Source organism: Ovis aries, chromosome 12 (assembly GCF_016772045.2).
Source record: "Ovis aries strain OAR_USU_Benz2616 breed Rambouillet chromosome 12, ARS-UI_Ramb_v3.0, whole genome shotgun sequence".
NCBI classification, from domain to species: Eukaryota; Metazoa; Chordata; class Mammalia; order Artiodactyla; family Bovidae; genus Ovis; species Ovis aries.
The window spans coordinates 60,558,569-60,586,536 of NC_056065.1; the positions used below are offsets into that span (position 1 = coordinate 60,558,569).

The 27,968-nt window shown below is 40.3% G+C and overlaps 1 protein-coding gene across 8 annotated transcripts in view; it reads left to right on the top strand.

The window, feature by feature from the left end:
- The first annotated feature begins 334 nt into the window (after nt 1-334).
- The window catches only part of CEP350 (centrosomal protein 350), a 156,668-nt gene continuing 129,034 nt past the window's right edge, over nt 335-27,968 (top strand). For 5 of the 8 annotated variants that reach the window (XM_060396663.1, XM_015099343.4, XM_060396665.1 and 2 more), the window contains exons 1-3: nt 335-670; nt 26,240-26,325; nt 27,351-27,397. In XM_060396663.1, the coding sequence (XP_060252646.1) occupies nt 26,253-26,325; nt 27,351-27,397 (120 nt within the window). In that variant the 5' untranslated portion in view covers nt 335-670; nt 26,240-26,252. The remainder of the gene's footprint in view (nt 671-26,239; nt 26,326-27,350; nt 27,398-27,968) is intronic. The other 3 variants (XM_060396664.1, XM_060396666.1, XM_060396667.1) reach the window with 1 other exon arrangement.

Sequence of the window (27,968 nt, forward strand, 5' to 3'; positions counted from 1 at the left end):
CCAATTAGCTTCTGAAGAAAGAGGGCGGGGGATGGGATTTGAGGGGAGACGAAGGGGCGGGAGGGGAGGTCTCCGCTGCGGATCTACTTTGGCTCCTCCCTGGTCCTGCAAGGCTCAAACTTCGCCACACAAAACATGGCGCCCTTGAGGGTCCTCTCCTCGTTTTATCTCACATTCGCCTCTTGGCCACACTCAACATGGCCCTAACCGAAGGTTGCATTCCTCTGGATCCGACACGGGACAGTTCTCGCGAGGTTTGCCCGGACCCTGGCTGCTCCCGCCCTGCCTCGCGCCGCCGCCACAGCCACTGCCGCCGGCGCCGCTCCTCCTCCGTGTCAGTTGTTGGGCTGTAATGGCGACTGGGCCGCCGCTGCCGAAGTGACTCCCGGGCGGGGGAGCCGGGCCAGACCTGCGCCAGAGGGAACTGCAGAGAGCCGCAGCTCAGGGGGTGGCTTGCTGTGGGGGAGGGGAGGCAGCCTTTCTGCCTCTCCTTCCTTCTCTGCAGACCGGCGGATCCCGGGAGCCGGTGCGAGGCGGGCAGCCGGTGCGTCCCCGGAGCGGGGAGGCCAGGCCGGGCAGCCCTGGGGCCGGTCGGGGCGGCGTCACTGCACCCTCCGCCAAGCCCCGCGGGATGCACCGTAGGGGCCGAGGGCGGAGGCGACACTCTCAGGTGAGCTGTGGGGGTACCTGGCTAGGACCGCGGATGCTCGCTGAGCTGCCTCTGTCCGCGGTCCCGCGTCCGCGGCGGCGGCGAGAGAGGCGGGGCGGGGCGCGGGGGGCCCTGGCCCAGCCTGGCGTCCCCCTGAAGGAGCCTCCCTGGGTCCTGAAGCTTTGCTAGGAGGGCCATTCTGAAACCTGGGTTTCACGTCCCACCGGTGCCTGCAGTGGACGAGATTTCCTTCTTTACCTGGCAGTGCGTCCCCCCCCCCCCCCCGCCCCCCGCGCCCCTCCTCTCTTCTGCAAAAGATGTGAGATACCCTCTTGCCTTTGGTCTCCGGAGAAGTGTCCCTTCTTCATTCCGGGATCAGGCATATTTTGGGAAATTCCGGGGGACTGGCTACAGTGGCAAGGATGACTAGTTTCTGTTCCTTTTTGGTGGGAATGAACGTTCTCAAGTATAGGGAAAACTTTGATCTTCTGCTTCTCTGGCAGCTGCTGAATGTAGTCTATTCATTTATTCACAAGTGGTGGAGGGGGAGATTTAAAAAGCTTGTACGCTGTGTAAGTTGTCAGTAATCTCCCCCGCCCTCTTTTAAGTGTAGCCCAACATGCTAAATGACATTTAACTAATGTCACAAATATGGGTTGGATTTTGACTGGCTTTTCGGATAGGAAGTTTGCACATAGGTGTAGATTTTGGTGTGGTTTTGGTGTAGCAGCAAGTCCTCCATATAGGAAAAAAATGCGTTGTCAGGAATAGTGATCAGTATCCATGTCTGTACTCCACCTGTTTGTTTTGTTTTGATGGTGATCCTTGTTTTGAGTTTCGAAAAGTCGTTAATGGTTATGTTGCCATGTTAACGATACCTCCTCCAGCCCTGTCCTTTAAGGGTTTTAAAAGAATGGCTATTTTAGGCAAATCTAGTAGCTGGAAAGGTTTGTGGAAGCGATGATAAACCACTTTCCAAAAAACATTTTCGTAGTTTAAAATATTGTCTTTTAAACAAGGCACCGTGCTGCTATTAATCATAACATGAGATTGTGACTTTGGGGGATTGTTAGACCGGTGGTAGAAGTTGCCTTAAGCTCATGGGCATGTAATAATTAGTTTTGGTGTGCTAAATTGGCAGACTCCAGTGTAATAAATCTGAACTGTTGAACTGTCATTGCATTCAATTTAAGATACTTTAATCAGAAAAATAAACACAAAACTAGCATACATTGTGTGTATGCTTAAATACATGTGTATCTTATCTTTGCTTAGTGACTAGCAGGGCATGTGTTTGTAATGATGGTTACTTATAATATGTAAAAAATTTCATACATATGTAGAAGAATTTCTCTGGTTCTCTAAGATATATTGGAGTATAGTGTTATGTAAGAGTGTTAATACTTGAACAACCAGCCTCCTGTTGGGTGATCAATGAATTATGAAGTTTAGAATTTTTTTCTAATGCTCTTAATTGCTAGTCTTTTGTCCATTTTATAACACTTTTACTGAGGAAAGGAAGATGAAGTCACTATTGAATACATTTTGTTGTTAGTTAAATAGCTGTAAGTTACTGTTGGAGCAAAAAGAAGCTGCTGCTAAAATAAATTGCATCGTTTTTTTTGTGTGCTTCCACATAAATTATTTTATTTAGGCCTCATGGCAATTTTATGAGGTGCATTTGACAAATGTCTTCATTTTGCAGTTGTGGGAATTGACAGGGAATAAATAAATGAACAAGAAAGTTCATTTATTTATGTGAATGATGCTCTTATTTCCACAGATGATCAAAGGCTTTAAAATTTTTATTTACTTTATTGAGGCTTGACATATTAGTTTCAGGTGTATAACAATGATTCGATCTTTGTATATATTGTGACGTGATCATAAATCTAGTTAACATCCGAGGATTAATATCACCTAAAATTGAATATTAATATAGATATTTCTGGGAGTTGTTTTCTTCTTACATCTAAAAAGTTATTTTTTCTTCCTTTTGGTAAGCCAGAAGTTCCTTATATTGATGACTGTCAGTTCTTTAAAAACATCAGTATTTTCATAGCATTAGGTTAATTAGTAACAAGCCATGAATTATTGTAGTGAATTGCTTTACTTCTATATGTACTTTTTGGTTGAACAATGTTCTTAAGAAATTGTAATTTGTCATCTTTCATTTTGTTTGGATACTGAGAGTTCTGTCATTTTTAGTATTTCACATAGTTTATATTTTTGTTTTGTTGAAACAAGTATTCAAGCCACAAGCAGCATAGCTGAAAAGTATCGACATCTTGGTGATTTTATTATAGAATCGATGATTTAAAAAGTTAACTTGCCCCCTGTACTTGTGATTGCTAATTTTGCCTTGTGGGGCAAGTTGTGAAGTAATTTTCTTTATTGACTTTTTTTCCATGTCAATTTCTAATGTTACAAAATAGCCGCCTCCCAAACCTGAATTATCAAAAGACTGCATAGTTTTTGTGTGTGTGTTAATATTTTTTTGTTCGGTGAGCAAGTATAACTGCACATTTGCTAGTGGTTTCTTTGGGTTATTTGCCTTTCTCATCTAGTCTGTAAGTTCCATGATGGCAGAGATTGGCTATCAACTATTGTGCACCCAGTGCCTAGCACACAGAAAAATAGTCAATAAATATTGGCTGAATAAACTGACTAGAGAGTGGTGTTGGTATAGTATATAAACGAAGTAAAACACTAGATCATGGTTCCTAAGCACACATCAGCTCTTCTTAGGAATATACTTCACAGGTAAATTCAGCTTTGCTAGGTGGCAGGGGAATGACAGCCTTGGATTAAAAGATATTGGGAATAAGCCGCAGGTAGATCCTGAAAACTTTATTGACTATTTTAATGATTTGCCTAGATGTTCTGGCAATAGTTATTGTAATTTAAAGGAGATGGGAGCTTTAAGACCCTGACCTGTTACACTAGTACTGTACTTACAGGCTTTAATAACTTAAAGTCACTTCTTAATTACAGCATTGGGAGTTTTAAATCTTAAAGGCTAGCTAGTCCAATTCCCACGTTTTATACATAAGTAAATAGAGGATCATATAGAGGAAATATCTCACCCATAGTTGATTTCATAACTGAAGACTCCACTATGCAGACTCTACTACATTTGTTTAATATGAAGATACTTATCAAATCAGAGGGTAATTGTGATCAACCAGCAATCTCTTCTCTATAAGAAGAAATTGTATAAGTATTAGTTAAAAACTCAAAAGAGGCCTCACTTTTCATGAATCAAAAATATTTTTAACTTAAATATGAATCTCAACCCTCTTCTCTGTCATTGGGACTATAATGTGGTACATCTGTTTCTGGAAGGAAATTTGGCATTACCTATCAAAATTATAACGGCACATATTATTTGGTAGAGTCATTTCTTTTTTAGGAGTTTACAGAAATTTTAATACAGAAGCACAAGAACACATCTATAAGGATGATCATTTTAGTATTATTACAAATAGATGTCTTTAACATTTATAAATAGCAAAAAAGCCCTAAATGTCCATTGGTAAGGGAATAGTTAAAATTATAGCATATTTATGCTGTGACGTATGATGCACTTGTTAACAGATTGAGGGAGAGCTATACTTACTTCATGAGAAGTAACTGAGTGTTTCTTTGAGCACAGGGACCATGCAGCCTATTTTCTGGGATCACATCCTAACCATTTATTAGCTGTGACCATTAGCAGGTTACTTAAACGCATCTGTAAAGTGGATATAATCATAGTTCTTACCTGCCAGAGCTGTTGTGAGAATTAAATGAGTTAATGTTTAAGCCCTAAGTAAGCACGGAGAACCTGCCTGCCAATGCAGGAGACATAAAAGGCATGGGTTCGATCCCTGGGTCTGGAAGATCCTCTGGAGGAGGGCGGCATGGTAACCCACTCCAGTATTCTTTTCTGGAGAATCCCCATAAACAGAGGAGCCTGGCGGACCAGAGTCAGACATGACTGACGTGATTTAGCATGCAGGCACACAAGCCCTACATAGGTATTTGGAATTATCGTTATGTTCTGACAGGGAAGAATGTTCATGATATAATATCGAGTGAAAAAAATTAGTTGCACTAACTGTGGAATGTGATTCAGTGTAAAAACAAAGACATAGGCAAAGAAATGTAGTTTGATTTTGTTTTGATTTTGTATGTGCATAGGAAAGGCTCTGTAAGGGATAGACATTAAACTATTAGCCGTGTTTATGACTGGGAGGAAAGGAAAGGAAAGTGAGGTTGCTCAGTCGTGTCCGACTCTTTGTGACCCCATGGACTGTAGCCTACCAGGCTCCTCTGTCCATGGGATTTTCCAGGCAATAGTACTGCAGTGGATTGCCATTTCCTTCTCCAGCGGATCTTCCTGACCCAGGGCTCGAACCCAGGTCTCCCGCATTGTGGACAGACACTTTACTATCTGAGCCACCAGGGAAGGCCTATGGCTGGGAGAGTAGGTGACTTTCTTTGTTTTGTTTTTTTTTCCCCTTAGACATTTTTGTGTTGTTAATTGTAAGTTCCACTTTTTATCATTTTTTTTGAAACTTTTTTCTAAAATAATATTGAGGTAGAATTTTTCTCTATTATACAATCATATAAATGTATTTTTGAATATTACAGAGTTCATTCATAGAATATCACATGATTAGGTTCTATTTTAAAACATTTATTAATGGAAAGTTAAAACTAATCTATGAAAATTTCTGGTGAGTGTATTTATTTTTCTTCTCGCCTTGTGACCTTACATATTATTTCTTAATTTACAAAGTAAGCACATAGACTGGATCAGTGTTTTTTAAACCTTGGATCCCTAGGCCATGCTGTGATGCCGTGAGGTACCTGGGAGCACTATAGTAAACTTTCATGGGCACAGTGGGATGTTTCTAAATTCTTGAGGGAAACAGTTTCACTTGACAACTGTGGGTTCAGTTCAATCACTCAGTCATGTCTGACTTTTTGCAACCCCATGGACTGCAGCATGCCAGGCCTCCCTGTCCATCACCAACTCTCAGAGTTTACTCAAACTCATGTCCATTGAGTCGATGGTACCATCCAACCATCTCTCCTCTGTCATCCCCTTCTCCTCCTGCCTTAAATCTTCCCCAGCATCAGGGTCTTTTCAAATGAGTCAGCTCTTCACATCAGGTGGCCAAAGTATTGGAGTTTCAGCTTCGACATCAGTCCTTCCAATGAATATTCAGGACTGATTTCCCTTAGGATGCACTGGTTGGATCTCCTTGCAGTCCAAGGGACTCTTGAGTCTTCTCCAACACCACAGTACAAAAGCATCAATTCTTCGGTGCTCAGCTTTCTTTATAGTCCAACTCTCACATCCATACATGACTACTGGAAAAACCATAGCCTTGACTAGACGGACCTTAGTCGGCAAAGTAATGTCTCTGCTTTTTAATATGCTGTCTAGGTTGGTCATAACTTTTCTTCCAAGGAGTAAGCGTCTTTTAATTTCATGGCTGCAGTCACCATCTGCAGTGATTTTGGAGCCCAGAAAAATAAAGTCTGCCACTGTTTCCACTGTTTCTCCATCTATTTGCCATGAAGTGATGGGACCAGATGCCATGATCTTAGTTTTCTGAATGTTGAGCTTTAAGCCAACCTTTTCAGTCTCCTCTTTCACTTTCATCAAGAGGCTCTTTAGTTCTTCTTCACTTTCTGCCGTAAGGCTGGTATCATCTGCATATCTGAAGTTACTGATATTTCTCCTGGCAATCTTGATTCCAGCTTGTGCTTCATCCAGTCCAGTGTTTCTCATGATGTACTCTGCGTATAAGTTAAATAAGCAGGGTGACAGTATACAGCCTTGACGTACTCCTTTTCCTATTTGGAACCAGTCTGTTGTTCCATCTCCCATTCTAACTGTTGCTTCTTGACCTGCATATAGATTTCTCAAGAGGGAGGTCAGGGGGTCTGGTATTCCCATCTCTTTCAGAGTTTTCCACAGTTTATTGTGATCCACACAGTCAAAGGCTTTGGCATAGTCAATAAAGCAGAAACAGATTTTTTTCTGAAACTCTGTTACTTTTTTGATGATCCAGCAGATGTTGGCAGTTTGATCTCTGGTTCCTCTGTCCTTTCTAAAACCAGCTTGAACATCTGGAAGTTCACGGTTCACATATTGTTGAAACTTGGCTTGGAGAATTTTGAGCATTACTTTGCTAGCATGTGAGATGAGTGCAGTTGTGCGGTAGTTTGAGCATTCTTTGGCATTGCCTTTCTTTGGAACTGGAATGAAAACTGACGTTTTGCAGTCCTGTGGCCACTGTTGAGTTTTCCAAATTTGCTGGCATATTGAGTGCAGTGCTTTCACACCATCATCTTTGGAATATTTGGCATCTGTGAGCCCTTGATCAAACTACTAGTTTGAGATACTGTGCTTGAGGTTGTGTTCCTTTCTTTGGGAGTCTTTTGAAGACAGTGTGTCTTCAGAAAGCTAGAGGAAACTCAAACAGGGGCTCTGTATCAATCTAGAAGGGTAGGATAGGGAGGGGAAATGAGAGGGAGGTTCAAAAGGGAGGGGATATATGTATACCTATGGCTGATTCATGTTGAGGTTTGACAGAAAACAACAAAATTCTGTAAAGCAATTATCCTTCAATTAAAAAATAAATAAAAAAAAATAAAAAAAAAAAGAAAGCTAGGTTTTGGTGCTGGTTGTGATTAAAGGAAAGTTCTGTGCAGAAATCAGTGTGAAACAGTAAATCAAAGTGCCTGTATCGAAAGTGATTTCAAGGTTTGAAAAATTATGTATTATCTATTAGGTGCACATGTCCCATTAATAGGTAATTGTGGTTATTTAGTAATTAAAATATTTCTTTTAATTTGATATGTATTTTTCAATCACTACTAAGTTGTTAGGCTATAAATACTTAATAGGTTGTATGGACCTAAGTGCCTAACAAATGGGATTATTTCCATTAAATATTTTTTTAGCCTATGAGCACTGTGAAAAATAACTGATACATTAAAGATTCTGTGAACTGAGAAAGCTTGGGAACCTCATGAACTCTTTGACTGGGACACCCACAGTATAAAATAGATTTTCCATGGGAACATAATACATATAGCTACATATATATTTTTATGTAAAATGAAATGGAAGCTTCACTTTAAAAATCCAATACACTCTGATATTTCAGTTTAGTTTTATTTGGTTTCAGTAAAAAAATTCAAGCTTCAACCCACCAGGTTGATTTCGTTTTGATCTGCTAATGGTTCCATTACTGCATATTTGAAAAACATGAGGCTAGGTGACTCCTCACTTCCAATGCTAATATGCTGTGTTCTCTGTAATTAGTTATAAATGGAGTTGGACTACACTTCCATAGATACATCTCTGAAAATCTGTGTAGATTCCTCAATTTCTGGTTGAAATGATGGAACATTTAAATTCTGTAGAGAAATAATGATGTAAAGAAGATCTTGTTATAGATGGAAGGATATTTTTGCAACCAGAAGAACTGGATTTATCTTTGATAAGTTTGGGGTTAAGTGATTTTTTAAAAAAATAACCAATTAAGTTTTTTGTTGTTGTAAGTGGACTTTTTAAAAACTAGATTTAAAAATCATGCATGAGTAATAATAGCACTGGGTTCATTTATATTAACAGGCTTCATGATTTTCATGTCTAAATTTATAAGAGTATTTTATTTTAATTTAGTTTGGGGCTTATTTTAAAATATAAAATATATCTGTATAACTATTATTTTATAATCCTTATTTTTTTAATATATTACCACAAGAGAAATTTTTTGCTTTCCAGTGGTTAACCTCTTCATATCATATGAAATACCTTTGGGTTTTTTTGTTTTTGTTTCTTTTGCCCTGTTTGCATTTACGAATTGGATTCTGATACTTATCAGTGGGGCCATCACTCAGCAGAGAGGTCTGGGGCACCTAGTATGTGCTGTGTACTGTGCATGGACTAGGGATATAAAGAAGAATAAAACATCATCCCCACAGTCCCATGTAAAAGACAGATATGTAAATAATAGTATGGGAGTAGGGAGGTAAGAAGAAAGGTAAAGTGCTATAGATCCACAAAATGGGGGCGACTGCACAGTGTCAAGGAGTCAGAGGCTTCCAATGAAATAAAAAATTGTTGTATTTGTTTCCTTCAGTTCAGTTCAGTTCAGTCGCTCAGTCGTGTCCGACTCTTTGCGACCCCATGAATTGCAGCACGCCAGGCCTCCCTGTCCATCACCATCTCTCGGAGTTCACTCAGACTCACGTCCATCGAGTCCATGATGCCATCCAGCCATCTCATCCTCGGTCGTCCCCTTCTCCTTTAGCATCATTCCTTCCAAAGAAATCCCAGGGTTGATCTCCTTCAGAATGGACTGGTTGGATCTCCTTGCAGTCCAAGGGACTCTCAAGAGTCTTCTCCAACACCACAGTTCAAAAAAGCATCGATTCTTTGGCGCTCAGCCTTCTTCACAGTCCAACTCTCACATCCATACATGACTACTGGAAAAACCATAGCCTTGACTAGACGGACCTTAGTCAGCAAAGTAATGTCTCTGCTTTTGAATATACTATCTAGGTTGGTCATAACTTTTCTTCCAAGGAGTAAGCGTCTTTTAATTTCATGGCTGTAGTCACCATCTGCAGTGATTTTGGAGCCCCAAAAATAAAGTCTGACACTGTTTCCACTGTTTCCCCATCTATTTGCCATGAAGTGATGGGACCAGATGCCATGATCTTCGTTTTCTGAATGTTTAGCTTTAAGCCAACTTTTTTACTCTCCTCTTTCACTTTCATCAAGAGGCTTTTTAGCTCCTCTTCACTTTCTGCCATAAGGGTGGTGTCATCTGCATATCTGAGGTTATTGATATTTCTCCCAGCAGTCTTGATTCCAGCTTGTGTTTCTTCCAGTCCAGCATTTCTCATGATGTACTCTGCATAGAAGTTAAATAAGCAGGGTGACAATATACAGCCTTGACGTACTCCTTTTCCTATTTGGAACCAGTCAGTTGTTCCATGTCCAGTTCTAACTGTTGCTTCCTGACCTGCATACAGATTTCTCAAGAGGCAGGTTAGGTGGTCTGGTATTCCCATCTCTTTCAGAATTTTCCACATTTTATTGTGATCCACACAGTCAAAGGCTTTGGCATAGTCAATAAAGCAGAAATAGATGTTTTTCTGGAACTCTCTTGCTTTTTCCATGATCCAGCGAATGTTGGCAATTTGATCTCTGGTTCCTCTGCCCTTTCTAAAACCAGCTTGAACATCAGGGAGTTCGCGGTTCACGTATTGCTGAAGCCTGGCTTGGAGAATTTTGAGCATTACTTTACTAGCATGTGAGATGAGTGCAATTGTGCCGTAGTTCGAGCATTCTTTTGCATTGCCTTTCTTTGGGATTGGAATGAAAACTGACCTTTTCTAGTCCTGTGGCCACTGAGTTTTCCAAATTTGCTGGCATATTGAGTGCAGCACTTTCACAGCATCATCTTTCAGGATTTGAAACAGCTCAACTGGAATTCCATCACCTCTACTAGCTTTGTTTCCTTAATGGCCTCTAAATTAGCTAAATTATTGAATGTTAAAGAAAACTTCTGAAAATTATTTTTCCTTGCTTGTTTCCTCACAAGGTGATAAATGCAATCCTTACCCAGCCTTCTATACTCCAGAGGCCAGACTGCTTTAACAAATTCAAAAGCATATCCACTGGAAAATCTGCTTTCTTGCTCAGATTCTCACTCCTTCTCCGCAGAGTTAACCAGTGTTAACGGTTTCGTCTGTATTAGGGAAGCTTTTGTAGTGAACATTTCATACTTCAGGGGAAAAAAAAAATCCTGACTTGTACCATAAGACACTTTTATAGGATATATTCCTTGAAATCAATTTAGAGGAGTACGTATTCAGAATGGATAACTAGATAGTAGGTGGAACAAAATATAGGTTCCTATTTTGGGTTTTAAAAATAAAAGACTAGGAGTACCTTTAGTTAGGCTCTGGTTTAGCTCTTCATTTCATATCAGTGGAGGACATTGCATTCTTTGCAATCCTTATCCAGCCTCTTATACTCCAGAGGCCAAACTGGTACCAAATATTACAGGTTTTTTTGGATTTCCTGGATTATAGGCAGTCATTCTTCATTTGTAAAAGTGGTTGTTGAGGTTTGTGTATTATACGTGAGAAGAAAGTGAAAGTGAAGTCAGTCAGTCGTGTGTGACTCTTTGTGACCCAGTGGACTGTAGCCTACCAAGCTCCTCTGTCCATGGGATTCTCCAGGCAAGAATACTGGAGTGGGTTGCCATTTCCTTCTCCAGGGGATCTTCTGACCCAGGGATCGAACCAGGGTTTCCCGCATTGGAGGCGGACGCTTTAACCTCTGAGCCACCAGGGAAGCCTGTACGTGAGAAGAGGTAAGGCTAATTCTCAGATCTCAAACGGTAAAAGCATCTGCCTACAATGCGGGAGACCCGGGTTCGATCCCTGGCTTAGGAAGATCCCCTGGAGAAGGAAATGGCACCCCACTCCAGTATTCTTGCCTGGAAAATTCCATGGACAGAAGAGCCTGGCAGGCTACAGTACATGGGGTTGCAAAGAGTCAGACATGACTGAGCGACTTCACTTCATTAGGGGAGTATTGGTTACTCTGAGAATTTACATGGAACAGTATAGGTCTGATTTAGAGCTGGAATGTTTTCCACTCTTCCTAGCCTGGTCCTTACTAAATTTGTCCACTTTGAGACTAGATAGTATGATTATTGCAGGGTTGGTTTTCTCAACCTTTCAGGCAGGGATGGTTGTTAATAGGGTCTGATAAAGATGAGAGAACTGAAGCAAAGGTATGGAAAGTACTCCTTGGGAGAGCCAGAACAAAGTCACATCTTTCATCTTTTATCCCCAGTACCTGGCACATAGTTGGTGCTCAGTAAAATGTTGAGCTGAATGAGTCTATGTGACTGAATGAGAGCGCTGTCAGTAAATGTGAAAGGAAAATTTGCCGATAGAAGATACTTGAGAATTGGCTGTTTCAAAGTGTCATATCTTATTTGTATATACATATGATAAGTATACCCACTCCAGTGTTCTTGCCTGGAGAATCCCAGGAATGGGGGAGCCTGGTGGGCTGCCGTCTATGGGGTCACACAGAGTTGGACACGACTGAAGTGACTTAGCAGCAGCACCATGATAAGTATCAGAGAAGGCAATGGCACCTCACTCCAGTACTCTTGCCTGGAAAATCCCATGGATGGAGGAGCCTGGTGCACTGCAGTCCATGGGGTTGCTAAGAGTAGGACACGACTGAATGACTTCACTTTCACTTTTCGCTTTCATGCACTGGAGAAGGAAATGGCAACCCACTCCAGTGTTCTTGCCTGGAGAATCCTAGGGACGGGGGAGCCTGGTGGGCTGCTGTCTATGGGGTCGCACAGAGTCAGACACGACTGAAGCGACGTAGCAGCAGCAGCAGCAGCATGATAAGTATAGGCTCCCCAGGTAGCACTAGTGGTAGAGAGTCCATCTGCCAGTGCAGGAGATGTAAGAGACGTGGGTTTGGTCCCTGGGTTGGGAAGATCCTGTGGAGGAGGGCCTGGCAGTCTACTCCAGTATTCCTGCCTGGAGAATCCCTTGGACAGAGAAGCCTAGTGGGCTTCAGTCCATAGGGTTGCAAAGAGTCGGACGTGACTGAAGCAACTTAGCACTCATGTACTCATGATAGGTACAGATCAGTGTTTCTCATACCTCTTGGTGTCAAGAAGACACGTTATACTCTTGAGTTATTGAAAATTCAAAGAGCTTTTATGTGGACTGTATATACTGATATATATTGTATTAGAAATTTAAACATTTATTTATTTAAAATAGCCATAAACTCATAACATATTGGGCCTCCCTGGTGGCTCAGATGGTAAAGAATCTGCCTGCAATGCAGGAGTCTCTGGTTCAGTCCCTGAGTTGGGAAGATCCCCTGGAGAAGGGAATATTAATACAAATAGTTTTAAACTAAAAAATAGCTATATTTTCCAAAACAAAAAAAAATTAGTGAGAAAGTGGCATTGTTTGGCAGTTTCCAAATCTTTTTAATGCTTGATCTAATAGAAGGCATCTGGATTCTCATATCTGCTTCTGTATTCAGTCTGTGTGATATATGTCATGGAACCTTCGGGAAACTCCACTACATGCACTCTAATGAGAGTGAAAAAGACAAATAAAGTCTTCATGTTATTATGGAAATAATTATGACTTTAAAGACACCCTCAAAATGGTCTCATAGACCCTCAGAGATGCCTGGACCATACTCTGAGAGCTGGTGGAATAGATGATAAATTCAAAGGGTCTTAGAGGTCATATAGTATAATTATTGACTTCTTGTGGCTATTTCTTGCTTGTGCAACTGGAGTGTGATAGGAAATACCTCTTTTGTTTTTTGGGAATAATCATGAGTTGGATTTTGGAGATGATGACTGTGATGTGCTTTGAGATTTCTAAATAAGCAGTTGGTTATATGGGTTAGGCTGTCAGAGATAAGATCTGACCATAGTTTCAGAAATCAATAACATAGGTTCTATATCACTGTATTGTACTTGGTCTTATTACAGTAGTGTAAACTTAATTTTCAGAAAACTTGAGAATACTTTTGTTATTTATTTGACTGAGGAGTTGTAGTGTAAATTTTACAGTGAGTTTAACTGCCGTCTTACAGAGAAACAAGTTGTTTTGTGTAAAAGTCAAAGCATAAATGAACAGTACTGCTTTGTTCAGACTAAAGTCAGATATCATGAGAACTAAAAAAGAAACTATTTGGCAGTTTACTCTATATGCATCAAGTAAAATATCAATGAGAGCTCCGAACAATGGACTCAAAAATAAAAATGGCAAGTGTGTGTGGGGAAGGAGAGGGCTGCAGAAGCAGCGGAGTAGTGGTGGGGAAGGGACTGACAGCTAACTTCCAAACCAAAGCTCAGGGTGAGACTAAGTTGCCAGTAGAAAATGGAAACACAGTTTCAAAAAAGCTGTGACAAATGGTATAAAAAGAATCTAGTTAAAAGTGATATAAATAAAAAGCAGGAAAACCTATAAATCAAATAAGACTGCAATGAAAAAACTATTTGCTTGATAACAATCATAATCTAAGGCCAACAAGGGGTTCATACTTCATGAATCACCAAAATATTGACCTCATAAGAGAAGTAAGTGCAGTCTCAGAGAAGACCAACCAGAGCTGAGAAATTTAAAGGAATTATATTTACATTTTATCTTTCCCTCTTACTATGCAGGCTAAGAGTTCATAAATAGGGAGAGTGGAAAAAAAAGAAAAAGTAACTTTTAGAGGAAAGGGACCCTAAGAATACTTCATCTGTTTTAACATTTCCTCACTCCAGGTTCTCTCGAGAAACTTGGTAACCATCAATTATATTTTCTCCCATATGTATCTCTAGCCACCTTTTCTCTCTGAGATTCTTCTTGCCAGCATTTATACTCAACCAAATCTTACTTAAACACAAAAATCCCTCAACACAACACCGTCCTCCATTACTGCTGCTTTTTCCTTTACAGACTTCTCAAAAGAGCCGAATACGTTTTCTATCAGTGTTAGAAGATACTTTTCAGTTCCTCTCCAGGCGGTTCCAGTGAACTTGCTACCCCTATTTCTCCACATTTAGCTCTCAGTAAAATCACCAAAGATCTCTTTATCTGTAAACCTCATGAGCATTTTCAGATAACAAACTCTCAACCTGCTCGGCCTTTTGGCAGCGTCCGTCTCATCTGACTACTCTCTTGACATATTCTCTTTCCTTTGACTTCTGTACACTATACTCTGATTTTCTACCTCCACTCTACTCCCCTTTCTCGGTCTCCTTTGCTAGCTAGTCCTTGTCTTTCAAATCTTGAGATGTAAGAGAGTTTGACCTTGGGTTCTTTTCTTCTCTAGTACTGTGTTTTCTCCTTGGATGACCTATCCTGTGCCCAAAGCTACCGTCTGTATGCCAGTGACTGCCATTATATGAAGGACCATTAGTGGCTTTCAGAGGTTTGAGAGAGGAAGAGATCTAGATTTAATTTCCAGTTCTGTCTTTTATTAGCTGAATGACCTTGGACTAGTTCCGTTGTCTGATACTATTTCTTCATCAGTACAGTGAGTATAGGGATAGTTGCCTCATGAGATTGGAAATAATGTATGGAAAGCAATGTGCTCCCTTGGCCCACATAGAAGAAACACGGACTGTATTAGCTATGGTTATTCCCTACCCAGTGCCCTCACGTTCATCGCCACAGTGTTGGAGGTCTGTGATTGTGCTTCCTGGTTTAAAATGATTGTTGTTGTCAGGTGTTCTGGAACTTCAGGAGAGAGATGCTGTCAGCTGGTTGGGGAATAGGATTAGTTCTCTCCACTGATACTCATCTTTATGGGATCAACAGTGTTTTGGGGCTTCAGGCTTCAAAGAGTAGATTGAAGATGATTCTAGAGCTGTAGTTCTCAAAGCTCATATATATTGGGATTTCGGTAGACCTTTAAAAATACAGGATTTTTACTTCTTCTCATATCCACTGTGGAGAAGGCAATGGCACCCCATTCCAGTGTTCTTGCCTGGAGAATCCCAGGGACGGGGGAGCCTCATGGGCTGCCGTCGGTGGGGTTGCACTGAGTCGGACACGACTGAAGCGACTTGGCAGCAGCAGCAGATCCACTGATTCAGAATCCCTTGGGAGTAGAGCCTTGGCATCTGTTTTTAATGTGTTATCCAGGTGATCTCTCCTCTAGAACTGCTTGAGGAAGTATTCTCAAGAGACAGGAACTCTGCAGCTCCTTGGTGGAAGGCATTGCCTGGCTGCTCAGAATCTTACTTATAGTGGTAATGATTGGGAATGTAGAATTTTTGTTATTGGGTTTCAGTATACATCAGTACTTTGGCCACCTCATGCGAAGAGTTGACTCATTGGAAAAGACTCTGATGCTGGGAGGGATTGGGGGCAGGAGGAGAAGGGGACGACCGAGGATGAGATGGCTGGATGGCATCGCGGACTCGATGGACGCGAGTCTGAGTGAACTCCGGGAGATGGTGATGGACAGGGAGGCCTGGCATGCTGCGATTCATGGGGTCGCACAGAGTCGGACACGACTGGGCGACTGAACTGAACTGATACATCAGAGTTCATATCTGCTGAGGATATACTTTCGAGAACATCATGATACTTCCAGAATCAGGAAATTTGATTGCTAACAGACATGGGATTCTTTTTTTTTTAATTAAATAATTCATTTTTAATTTATTTTTGACTGTGCTAGACCTTTGCTGCTCTGCATAGGCCTTCTCCAGCTATGGTGAGCACAGGCCACCCATTGCCCACCCCCTGCCCCCCAGCTGTGGAGTACAGGCGCGGGGGCACATGGACCTCAGTAGTTGCAGCGTATGGGCTCAGTAGTTGCGGCCCTCAGGCTCAGCAGTCATGGTGTATGGGCCCAGTTGCTCTGTGGCACGTAGAATCCTCCCAGACCAGCGATCAAACCCATGTCCCCTTCATTGGCAGGCGGATTCTCATTTACTGTGCCACCAGGGAAGTCCCAGACACGGAATTCTCAACAAGGCAGGTGTGTTTGCCAAATTCTAACCTGACAGTTTGCAATGATGTGTGAATGTTCAGTTGCCAAGTCATGTCTGACCCCATGGACTGCAGCCTGTCAGGCTCCTCTGTCCAGTATTCCAGGGAAGAATATTAGAGTGGGTTGCCATTTCCTCCTCCAGGGGATCTTCCCAACTCAGGGATCAAACCTGTGTCTCCTACCCCTCCTGCATTGACAGGTGAATTTTTTACCACTGTTCCACTTGGGAAGCCCTCTAGTGATACCCTTCTAGTAATTCCCACAAAGTATCTGTTCAGCTAGGGCCATACCATTCCCCTCCAAAAGACACTGAAGATTTTTCTCTGGGTGAGTAGCTGGGAGAAATGTCTTCCTTTTCTGAGTAGTTTCTGCTGTTCAGTGAATCTTGATTACAGTGTATAAGTGAAGTGAGAGTCACTCAGTTGTGTCCGACTCTTTGTGACTCCATGGAGTATATCGTTCATGGAATTCTTCAGGCCAGAGAGGGTGTGGAGAAAAGGGAACCCTCCTACACTGTTGGTGGGAATGCAAACTAGTACAGCCACTATGGAGAACAGTGTGGAGATTCCTTAAAAAATTGCAAATAGAACTACCTTATGACCCAGCAATCCCACTGCTGGGCATACACACTGAGGAAACCAGAATTGAAAGAGACATGTACCCCAATGTTCATCGCAGCACTGTTTATAATAGCCAGGACATGGAAACAACCTAGATGTCCATCAGCAGATGAATGGATAAGAAAGCTGTGGTACATATACACAATGGAGTATTACTCAGCCGTTAAAAAGAATTCATTTGAATCAGTTCTGATGAGATGGATGAAACTGGAGCCGATTATACAGAGTGAAGTAAGCCAGAAAGAAAAACACCAATACAGTATACTAACACATATATATGGAATTTAGGAAGATGGCAATGACGACCCTGTATGCAAGACAGGGAAAGAGACACAGATGTGTATAACGGACTTTTGGACTCAGAGGGAGAGGGAGAGGGTGGGATGATTTGGGAGAATGCCATTCTAACATGTATACTATCATGTGAATTGAATCGCCAGTCTATGTCTGATGCAGGATGCAGCATGCTTGGGGCTGGTGCATGGGGATGACCCAGAAAGATGTTATGGGGAGGGAGGTGGGAGGGGGGTTCATGTTTGGGAATACATGTAAGAATTAAAGATTTTAAAATTTAAAAAATAAAAAACTAAAAAAAAAAAAAAAAAGAATTCTTCAGGCCAGAATACTGGAGTTGGTAGTTGTTCCCTTCTCCAGGGGAATCTTTCTAACCCAGGTCTCCCGCACCGCAGGCGGATTCTTTACCAGCTGAGCCACCAGGGAAGCCCAAGAATATTGGAGTGAGTAGCCTATTCCTTCTCCAGCAGATCTTCCCAACCCAGGGAATCAAACTAGAGTCTCCTGCATCTCAGGTGGATTCTTTACCAGCTGAGCTACAGGATTTATTTCTCTAGTTTAACTGCTCATTACCTTGTACATGTCTAGAGAGTGAATAAATGAACCTCACATACAGTTTATATAGTTCTTGTACTGTTTTTTGACCTAATTGTAATAAGGCCTTTACTTGATTACAGCCCGAGCAATAACATTGTCTTTTGCTCCAGTCTTCTGATTCATTGTACATTAATGATGGATGATGTATTTTTACCAAATGACTCCCCATTTTTTCCATGGTGTTGTACGTTTAACTTATTAAATGGTTACCTGTAGACCTCTTCTTTGCCCTGCTATCAGTATCAGCAAGGTCAGTTATACTTTGTGTATGTGTGCCTTAGTTTATTTTGCCACATATTCTTATAGGCTACTTTCATTCATACAATAGTGTATGAATTCCATTCCTTTGTTTCCCATTTCTTTTTTTTTCCCGACTGGCTTAGTGGCCTAGTGATGTAGGTTAATTGTGTTCCTCTTTCTTTCTTATGAGTAGTTTTCTAGCCTGGCTTTCTTTTTTTTTGGCCATGCCTCGTAACTTTTGGGATCTTAGTTCTCTGACCAGAGAGTGAAACCAGGCCCTTTACAGTGAGAATGTGGAGTCCTAATCTCTGGACCTGCCAGGGAATTCTCAGCCTGGTTTTTCATCCACCTCTTCTGCTTCTGTGATCATGTTGCTTGTCACTTCTAATGATCTACTTCACTCCCTTTCCTATACATCCTTTCACTGGCAGCTCGCTCTTTGATTCCTTTTTATTTTTTCCTGTTTCTGTTTGTTTATATGTATGTCTCTCTCACTGAATTGTGAACATTTTCAGTTCAGTTCAGTTGCTCAGTCGTGTCCGACTCTTTGCAACACCATGAACCACAGCATGCCAGGCCTCCCTGTCCATCACCAGCTCCCAGAGTTTACCCAAACTCATGTCCATTGAGTCGGTGATGCCATCTAACCATCTCATCCTCTGTCGTCCCCTTCTCCTCTTGCCTTCAATCTTTCCCAACATCAGGGTCTTTTCAAATGAGTCAGCTCTTCGCATCAGGTGGCCAAAGTATTGGAGTTTCAGCTTCAGCATCAGTCCTTCCAATGAACACTCAGGAGCGATTTCCTTTAGGATAGACTGATTGGATCTCCTTGCAGTCCAAGGGACTCTCAAGAGTCTTCTCCAGCACCACAGTTCAAAAGCATCAATTCTTTGGTGCTCAGCCCTCTTTATAGTCCAACTTTCACATCCATATTGACCACTTTAAAACCATAGCCTTGCCTAGATGGAACTTTGCTGTTAAAGTAATGTCTCTGCTTTTTAATATGCTGTCTAGGTTGGTCATAACTTTTCTTCCAAGGAGTAAGCGTCTTTTAATTTCATGGCTGCAGTCACCATCTGGAGTGATTCTGGAGCCCTCCGAAATAAAGTCAGCCACTGTTTCCACTGTTTCCTCATCTGTTTGCTATGAACTGATGGGACTGGAAGCCATGATCTTAGTTTTCTGAATGTTGAGCTTTAAGCCAACTTTTTCACTCTCCTCTTTCACTTTCATCAAGAGGCTCTTTAGTTCTTCTTCACTTTCTGCCATAAGGGTGGTGTCATCTGCATATCTGAGGTTATTGATATTTCTCCTAGCAATCTTGATTCCAGCTTGAGCTTCCTCCAGCTCAGCGTTTCTCATGATGTACTCTGCATAGAAGTTAAATAAGCAGGGTGGCAATATACAGCCTTGACGTACTCCTTTCCTATTTGGAACCAGTCTGTTGTTCCATGTCCAGTTCTAACTGTTGCTTTCTGACTTGCATACAGGTTTCTCAAGAGGCAGGTCAGGTGGCCTGGTATTCCCATCTCTTTCAGAATTTTCCACAGTTTATTGTGATCCACACAGTCAAAGACTTTGACATGTTCAATAAAGCAGAAATAGATGTTTTCCTGGAACTCTCTTGCTTTTTCAGTGATCCAGCGGATGTTGGCAATTTGATCTCTGGTTCCTCTGCCTTTTCTAAAACCAGCTTGAACATCTGGAAGTTCACAGTTCATGTATTGCTGAAGCCTGGCTTGGAGAATTTTGAGCATTACTTTACTAGCGTGTGAGATGAGTGCAATTGTGTGGTAGTTTGAGCATTCTTTGGCATTGCCTTTCTTTGGGATTGGAATGAAAACTGACCTTTTCCAGTCCTGTGGCCACTGCTGAGTTTTCCAAATTTGCTGGCATACTGAGTGCAGCACTTTCACAGCATCATCTTTCAGGATTTGAAACAGCTCAACTGGAATTCCATCACCTCCACTAGCTTTGTTTGTACTGATGCTTGCTTTCTAAAGTCGACTGACTTCACATTCCAGGATGTCTGGCTCTAGGTGAGTGATAACACCATTGTGATTATCTGAGTCATGAAGATCTTTTTTGTATAGTTCTGTGTATTCTTGCCACTTCTTCTTAATATCTTCTGCTTCTGTTAGGTCCAGACCATTTCTGTCTTTTATTGAGCTCATCTTTGCACGAAATGTTCCCTCGGTATCTCTGATTTTCTTGAAGAGATCTCTGGTCTTTCCCATTCTGTTGTTTTTTTCTATTTCTTTGCGCTGATCATTGAGGAAGACTTTCTTATCTCTCCTTGCTGTTCTTTGGAACTCTGCATTCAAATGGGTATGTCTTTCCTTTTCTCCTTTGCTTTCGCTTCTCTTCTTTTCACAGCTATTTGTAAGGCCTCCCCAGACAGCCATTTTGCTTTTTTACATTTCTTTTATTTGGGGATGGTCTTGATTCCTGTCTCATGTAAATGTCACAAACCTCCGTCCATAGTTCATCAGGCACTCTATCTATCAGATCTAGTCCCTTAAATCTATTTCTCACTTCCACTGTATAATCATAAGGGATTTGATTTAGGTCATACATGAATGGTCTAGTGGTTTTCCCCACCTTCTTCAATTTGAGTCTGAATTTGGCAATAAGGAGCTCATGATCTGAGCCACAGTCAGCTCCTGGTCTTATTTTTGCTGACTGTATAGAGCTTCTCCATCTTTGGCTGCAAAGAATATAATCAATCTGATTTCAGTGTTGACCATCTGGTGATGTCCATGTGTAGAGTCTTCTCTTGTGTTGTTGGAAGGGGTTGTTTGCTATGACCAGTGCATTCTCTTGGCAAAACTCTATTAGCCTTTGCCCTGCTTCATTCTGTACTCTAAGGCCAAGTTTGCCTGTTACTCCAGGTGTTTCTTGACTTCCTACTTTTGCATTCCAGTCCCCTATAAATAAAAGGACATCTTTTTTGGGTGTTAGTTCTAAAAGGTCTTGTAGGTCTTCACAGAACTGTTCAACTTCAGCTTCTTCAGCGTTACTGGTTGGGGCATATATTTGGATTACTGTGATATTGAATGCTTTGCCTTGGATATGAACAGAAATCATTCCGTCGTTTTTGAGATTGCATCCAAGTACTGCATTTTGGAGTCTTGTGTTGACTATGATAGCTACTCCATTTCTTCTAAGGGATTCCTGCCCATAATAGTGGGCAGGATATAATGGTCATCTGAGTTAAATTCACCCATTCCAGTTTCTCATGATGTACTCTGCATATAAGTTAAATAAACAGTGACAATATGCAGCCTTGACGTACTCCTTTTCCTATTTGGAACCAGTCTGTTGTTCCATGTCCAGTTCTAACTGTTGCTTCTTGACCTGCATACAGATTTCTCAAGACGCAGGTCAGGTGGTCTGGTATTCCCATCTCTTTAAGAATTTTCCAGTTTATTGTGATCCACACAGTCAAAGGCCTTAGCATAGTCAATAAAGCAGAAAGAGATGTTTTTCTGGAACTCTCTTCCTTTTTTTGATGATCCAGCGAATGTTGGCAATTTGATCTCTGGTTCCTCTGCCTTTTCTAAAACCAGCTTGAACATCAGGAAGTTCACGGTTCACATATTGTTGAAACTTGGCTTGGAGAATTTTGAGCATTACTTTGCTAGCGTGTGAGATGAGTGCAATTGTGTGGTAGTTTGAGCATTCTTTGGCATTGCCTTTCTTTGGGATTGGAATGAAAACTGACCTCTTCCAGTCCTGTGGCCACTGCTAAGTTTTCCAAATTTGCTGGCATATTGAGTGCAGCACGTTCACAGCATCATCTTTTAGAATTTGAAATAGCTCAACTGAAATTCCATCACCTCCACTAGCTTTGTTCATAGTGATGCTTTCTAAGGCCCACTTGACTTCACATTCCAGGATGTCTGGCTCTAGGTGAGTGATCACACCATCGTGGTTATGTTGGTCATGAAGATCTTTTTTGTATATTTGATTTTGCCAGTTCAGTAAACAGTATTATTAGTACCTCAAGCCCTTCCTTGCTACAATTCTTGTCACCCTCCTCCAAAAGCATACATAAGGAAAAAAAGAAAGAAAGAAGGCGTAAATAATGGCCATTGTCAGTTCTAACAGAGTAGATTAATTTTGCCTGTTTGATGTTTTGTAAAATGTATACAGTGTGTACACTAGTTTCTGGCATTCTTTCCTTAACACGTTTGTGCTGCTCAACTGTCTGGTTGTACATAGTTGTGATTAGTTCATTCTCATTTGTTAGGTGGTGAATATACTGTAATGCATTTACAGGTTGAAATTCTGTATAAATGTCACACTCTTTATATTTAGTCATTGCTTTTGAAGATGATTATTAATAGGGCTGTTATTTTGAAGCAGATAGATTCTTTTTTTTTTTTTTTTCTTGGCTGCACTCTTTGTTGTGGCACACAGACTTTCTCCAGTTGCTGTGTGCAGAGGCTTCTCTATTTGTAGAGCATGGGCCCTAGAGCTTGGAGGCATCTCTAGTTGTGGTGCACAGGCTTAATTGCTCTGCAGCATGTGGGATCTTAGTTCCCTGACTGGGGATCGAACCTGTATCCCCTGCCTTGGAAGGCTGATTCTTAACCAATGGACCACCAGGGATGTCCCTGAAGCAGATTTGTTTCTTTTTGCTGATCTCCACTGTCTCAGCTTTATCAGCATTCGCTCTTAAGCATAGAAATTTTGGATGTATATGCAGGTTTTGATTATTTAATCTGTTTCTGCTTCCCATTAGAAAATTGATCATTATTATATATTTTAGCATTTGTTTTAAAATGAGGTCTGCTCAAAGAAAACTTTTGTCTAGTCATTGACAGATTATTTAGTAATGTAGAATGGCTCATGTTTGTTTCGGAGAAGGCAATGGCAACCCACTCCAATATGCTTGCCTGGAAAATCCCATGAATGGAGGAGCCTGGTAGGCGGTAGTCCATGCGGTCGCTAAGAGTCAGATACGACTGAGTGACTTCACTTTCATGCATTGGAGAAGGCAGTGGTAACCCACTCCAGTGTTCTTGCCTGGAAAATGCCAGGGACGGGGGAGCCTGGTGGGCCGCCATCTATGGGGTGGCACAGAGTCGGACACGACTGAAGCGACTTAGCAGCAGCAGCAGCCGCATGTTTGTTTAGTTATCATTTGGCGCTTAACTAGACCAAAAGTATCTTTATGAGAAGGACAGTGAGGTGAGTCTTTTTTCCCAACTATATTGGTAGCTCTGATTAAAGTTTTTATGGTTAGAATAATTTTAACTATCGGCATATTTATTGATTTTTAAATTTTTACTATTCTGTTTTTAAACACCTAGATTGACTTTGCTAGAATCATATTATATAATCTATGAAATTTTTATTTTTAGAAAATTTTTATTTTTGGAACCTTTTTCGAAGTTTTTCCAAAGAAATTTATAAATCAGGATTGTTTATTATAGGTAAAAGTAACACTCTTAAAAATTAATTATACCTTTAGTTTTTTATGTTTGGACTTAGTAGGTAGGCTTTTCCTTTTTTATGTAAATCAGAGTCTTTAATAATTACGATATTGAACTGCCTTTACAGACATTGAAAAAAATTATTTTTATCAAATATGACAAAGATTTAATATATTATTTATAATGTAAGGACTCAGCAAATCAATAAGAAAAACTTTAATATCCTGGTAAGTTAGTGGGCAAAGGATAAGAAAAGATAGTTCACAAGTGAAGATCTAAAATTAAGATCTATGGCAGAGTGTTTAGTCCTTCAAGGAATCTACTAAATTCAAATTAAAGAAACCATTTTCTGGTACAAATGAACTTACTTACAAAACAGAAACAGACTCACAGATTTAGAGAACAAACTTATGGTTGCCCAGGGGAAGGATGGGGGAAAGAAGAGATAGATTGGTAGTTTGGATAGATAGGTAGTTTGGTAGTGTGTGTGCTCTAAGTTGCTTCGGTTGTGTGTCTGACTCTTTGCCTGCCAGGCTCCTCTATTCATGGAATTCTGTAGGCAAGAATACCAGGGAGTGTTGCCATGCCCTCCTCCAGGGATCTTCCTGACCTAGGGATTAAACCCATGTCTCCTACATTGGCAGACGGATTCTTTTCTAGCGCCACCTGGGATGCCCAGATGGACATGTACACACTGCTTTATTTAAAGTGGATAACCAACAAGGACCTACTATATAGAACTCTGCTCAATGCTATGTGGCTGCCTGGATGGGAGGGCAGTTTGGGGGAGAATGGATACATGCATATGTATGGCTGAGTCCCTTCGCTGTTCACCTAAAACTATCAAAACATTGTTAATCAGCTGTACCCCAATACAAAGTAAAAAGTTTTTAAAAAGCCATTTTCTTCCCTAAAAGGAATATAGTTAGTATTCCTTAATAATCAACAAAAGTAAAAAGCATAGTTAATACTAAAATATATTAATGAAACTGATCAGCTCATATTATTGTAAATTGGAAAACAGTTCAACATTGGATCTCTAGAGTAACATGTTCTGTATATTCTTTAGTTCAGTTTTTGCATACTTTGTAGATCCTGTTCTTGTTGAATTATCTAAATGAGCAAACCTTCATATATACAGATATTTTCATTGCAGTGTTATTTGTAATAGAGAAAATGAGTCATATTATTGTACTGATGATCTCTTGTTGGATTACTTCCAGGATGGCTCATTCATATGGCTGTAGGCAGGAACTCTAAGGTTTTTTTTGCCACATGGATCTCTTCATAGGGTTGCTTGACTGTCCTTATGACATGGCAGCTGGATCCTTGAGAGAGAACAGGCAGTCCCTTTTGTGACTTAGTTTTGAAAGTCACACGTCATTTCTACCACATTTGATTTGTTAAAAGTAAACCACTAAGTCCAGCCTACATCCAATGGGAAGAAAATTAAGCTCCACTTCTTGAAGAAAGGAGTATCAGAGAATTTGTGGATGTATTCTAAAACCCACTTCAAATGTCTAGCATTTAAATAGGATGCAAAATTGAAATTATAGTGATTACAGTTAAAAAAAAAAAAAGAAAAGTAAAAAGAACAGAAGGGATCTTAATGATTGTGTTAAGATTTGGAGAGCAGGAATGAGTTTTCCCCTTCTTCATTTTCCAAACTGTTTTTTCCCCTTGTTAATTTGTGTTTTGTGGTGAGATACGTGTAACATAAAATTTACCATATTAACCATTTTCCGGGATTCAGTTTAGTGGTACTAAATACACTAATAATATTATGCAGTCATAGTAACCATCCATCTCTAGAACTCCTTTCATCTTGCAAAAATGAAACTCTATACCCATTAGACAATAGCTTCCTATTTTCCCCTTCCCCCAGCCCCTGACAGCCGCTATTTTACTTTCCATTCCTATGATTTGGACTATTCTAGGTATCTCATATAAGTGGAATCATATAGTATTTGTGTTTGTAACTGGCTTATTTCACTTAGCATAATGTTCTCAAGGTAGCGTAATGTTCTCAAAGTTCATTTATTGTAGCATATGTCAAAATATCCCACTTCTTTAGTACTGAATAATAATGTTTTATGTATATACTGAGAGTGAAAGTGAGCTCGCTCAGTCTTGTCCGACTCTTTGTGACCCCGTGGACTTCTAGCCTACGAGGCTCCTCTATCTGTGGAATTTTCCAGGCAAGAGTACTAGAGTGGGTTGCCATTTCCTTCTCCAGGGGATCTTCCCCAGCCAGGGATTGAACCCGGTTCTCCCGCAGGCAAGCAGACGCTTTTACCGTCTGAGCCACCACACTACATTTAACTTATTTTTTCATTTCTGTATGGACACTTTGGTTGCTTTCATCTTTTGACTGTTGTGAGCAGTGCTGTGAACAAATATCTCTTTAAGACCTTGCTTTCAATTCTTCTGTGCTGGACCATATGATAGTTTTCCTTTAAAATTTTGAGGGACAGCTGAGCTATTTTCCATAGCAGCTGTACCATTTTACATTCCAAGGAACAGTGCACAAGAGTTACAGTTTCTTCACATCTTCATTAACACTTTTGCTTGTTGGTTGGTTGGATAGTAGCTATCCTAGTTTGTGTGAGGTGGTTATGATACAGTTTTCAATGGTTTAGTTTTCCAAGCAAAAATAAAGTTACTAAATTATCAGGAACTCTTAAGAGAATATAAAGATAGCTTTTAGAGATGACAGAATTCTTTTTTGACTTTCACAAAAGGCAAGATAGGGCATTTTCTTCACTGATATTATAATGTTGATTTTCAGTGAATGCTGATGATGTGGTTGCAGGTAAATTGGCAGGATGAGGAGCAGCAAATCAAAAGAGGTGCCTTTACCAAACCCAAGGAGCTCTCCAAGCATGGATGCTATTCAAGGTATGATTTTTTTTTTTTTTAAACTGAACTTAATGCTTTGTTTAGGTCCTGTGCCTAAGATTTTGGGCTATTCAGTAAATGAAAATACCCATATGCTTTGACTTATAACAAATGGATAAATGCTTTTTAAAATTCAGTTTCATTTTAAATATACAATATACTTTACCTTCAGAGGCATACAATAGTAAACTGCCATGTAAAGCAATACATTCTTTTTTAAAAAGAATCAGTATATGTAAAGTTAGTTATATATAATATTTTACAGTAAATTCTGACTTAATGTCAATAAATGATACTATATAGCTCCCGATATAGTTATAGACCTGTAGTTCACAGATTTAAAAGTTATAGTCTCATTGAACTTCTTGTTTTTAGTGATGCGTGGGGGTAACTTTAATTTAGGACTTGATTATTTTGAGGGACTTTGACAAATGAGTACATCTGGAGCAAGATAATTGGGTTCGTGAGGGACCTGGAAATCATGTCACAGGAGGAGCATTTACAGGAGATGAAAATATTTATCCTAGAAAAGGCTGACTCAGGGGAAATATATAGACTCCTTGAATATATACTCTTTGAAGGGCTATTGTCTGAAAGAATGAATAGATGTTACCTTTATTTCTACTAGTAGGTTGAAGTCTGGAGTAGTTTTCTGATCTTTTCATGTCATAATATGAAATGCAGTATGGTACTTAACAGTGTATTGTTCAGCTCATTGGGATAAACTGAGGATACTGCTAATTGTTGGAGATGTATATGGGGGTGTTAGTCTAGTTGTCCTATGGGATCAGTGTCCTAGGGGGATCAGTGCCTAATACAGCTCTAAACCATGTATTGGGAAACTAGGCTTTACAGGATGGGAGAAGAATCATATTTTGGCTCAATGTAATAAAGCGCTTGCTGGAGAACAGTTCTGCCTAATAAAGTGGTTCTCAAACTTTTGAGTGCATTTGGGAGCTTATTAAAATGCAAATTTCAAGGTCCACTTCAGAGATCCTAATTCAGTAAATATTAATGTTGCCCAGCAGATATAACCGCACCATGGGATGCACTTTCTCAGACCAAGGCTGCTGTAAGTAATTATAGGTTCCATTTCTTTCCTTGTAGTTTAAAATTTTCTGTTATGATTGAGTAGATTAAAATTCTTTTCTATAGTGTTTTTTTATGAGAAAATAGTTAAACTTTTCAATATGAAAAGTTATATAGGATGTTACAAAATTAATGTTAGTGACAACTATTAGATAGTAAAGCAGTAATTAGGACATTAAGTATCAGAAACATTAACACTATGGCATATAAAATATTAAACTATGTTGTGTTATTTATTCTGCTTTAATTTACTCAGTTGGTATGTTGAGATGAAGGTTTAAAACGTAGAATTTATTAGAGAAGGTAGGACTGTGTCTGTGTAGGAAGCTCATAGAGAGGAAATGAAAGGGACAGCTTTTGCTTGAGTGGACTGTGAGTCACCTGCTGGTTTTCTGTGGCAGTAACAGGCTATTTTCTCTTAGCACTGCTGAAGAAGAATGATTATGGGCCACCGTTCTCATTTATATTCTGTCCAGTCTTGTCTGGAGTTTAGGAATCCAGGTTTGTCAAGTGATACATAGCTCTTTAAAGAGAGACCTTTTCCTTTTCTTCTT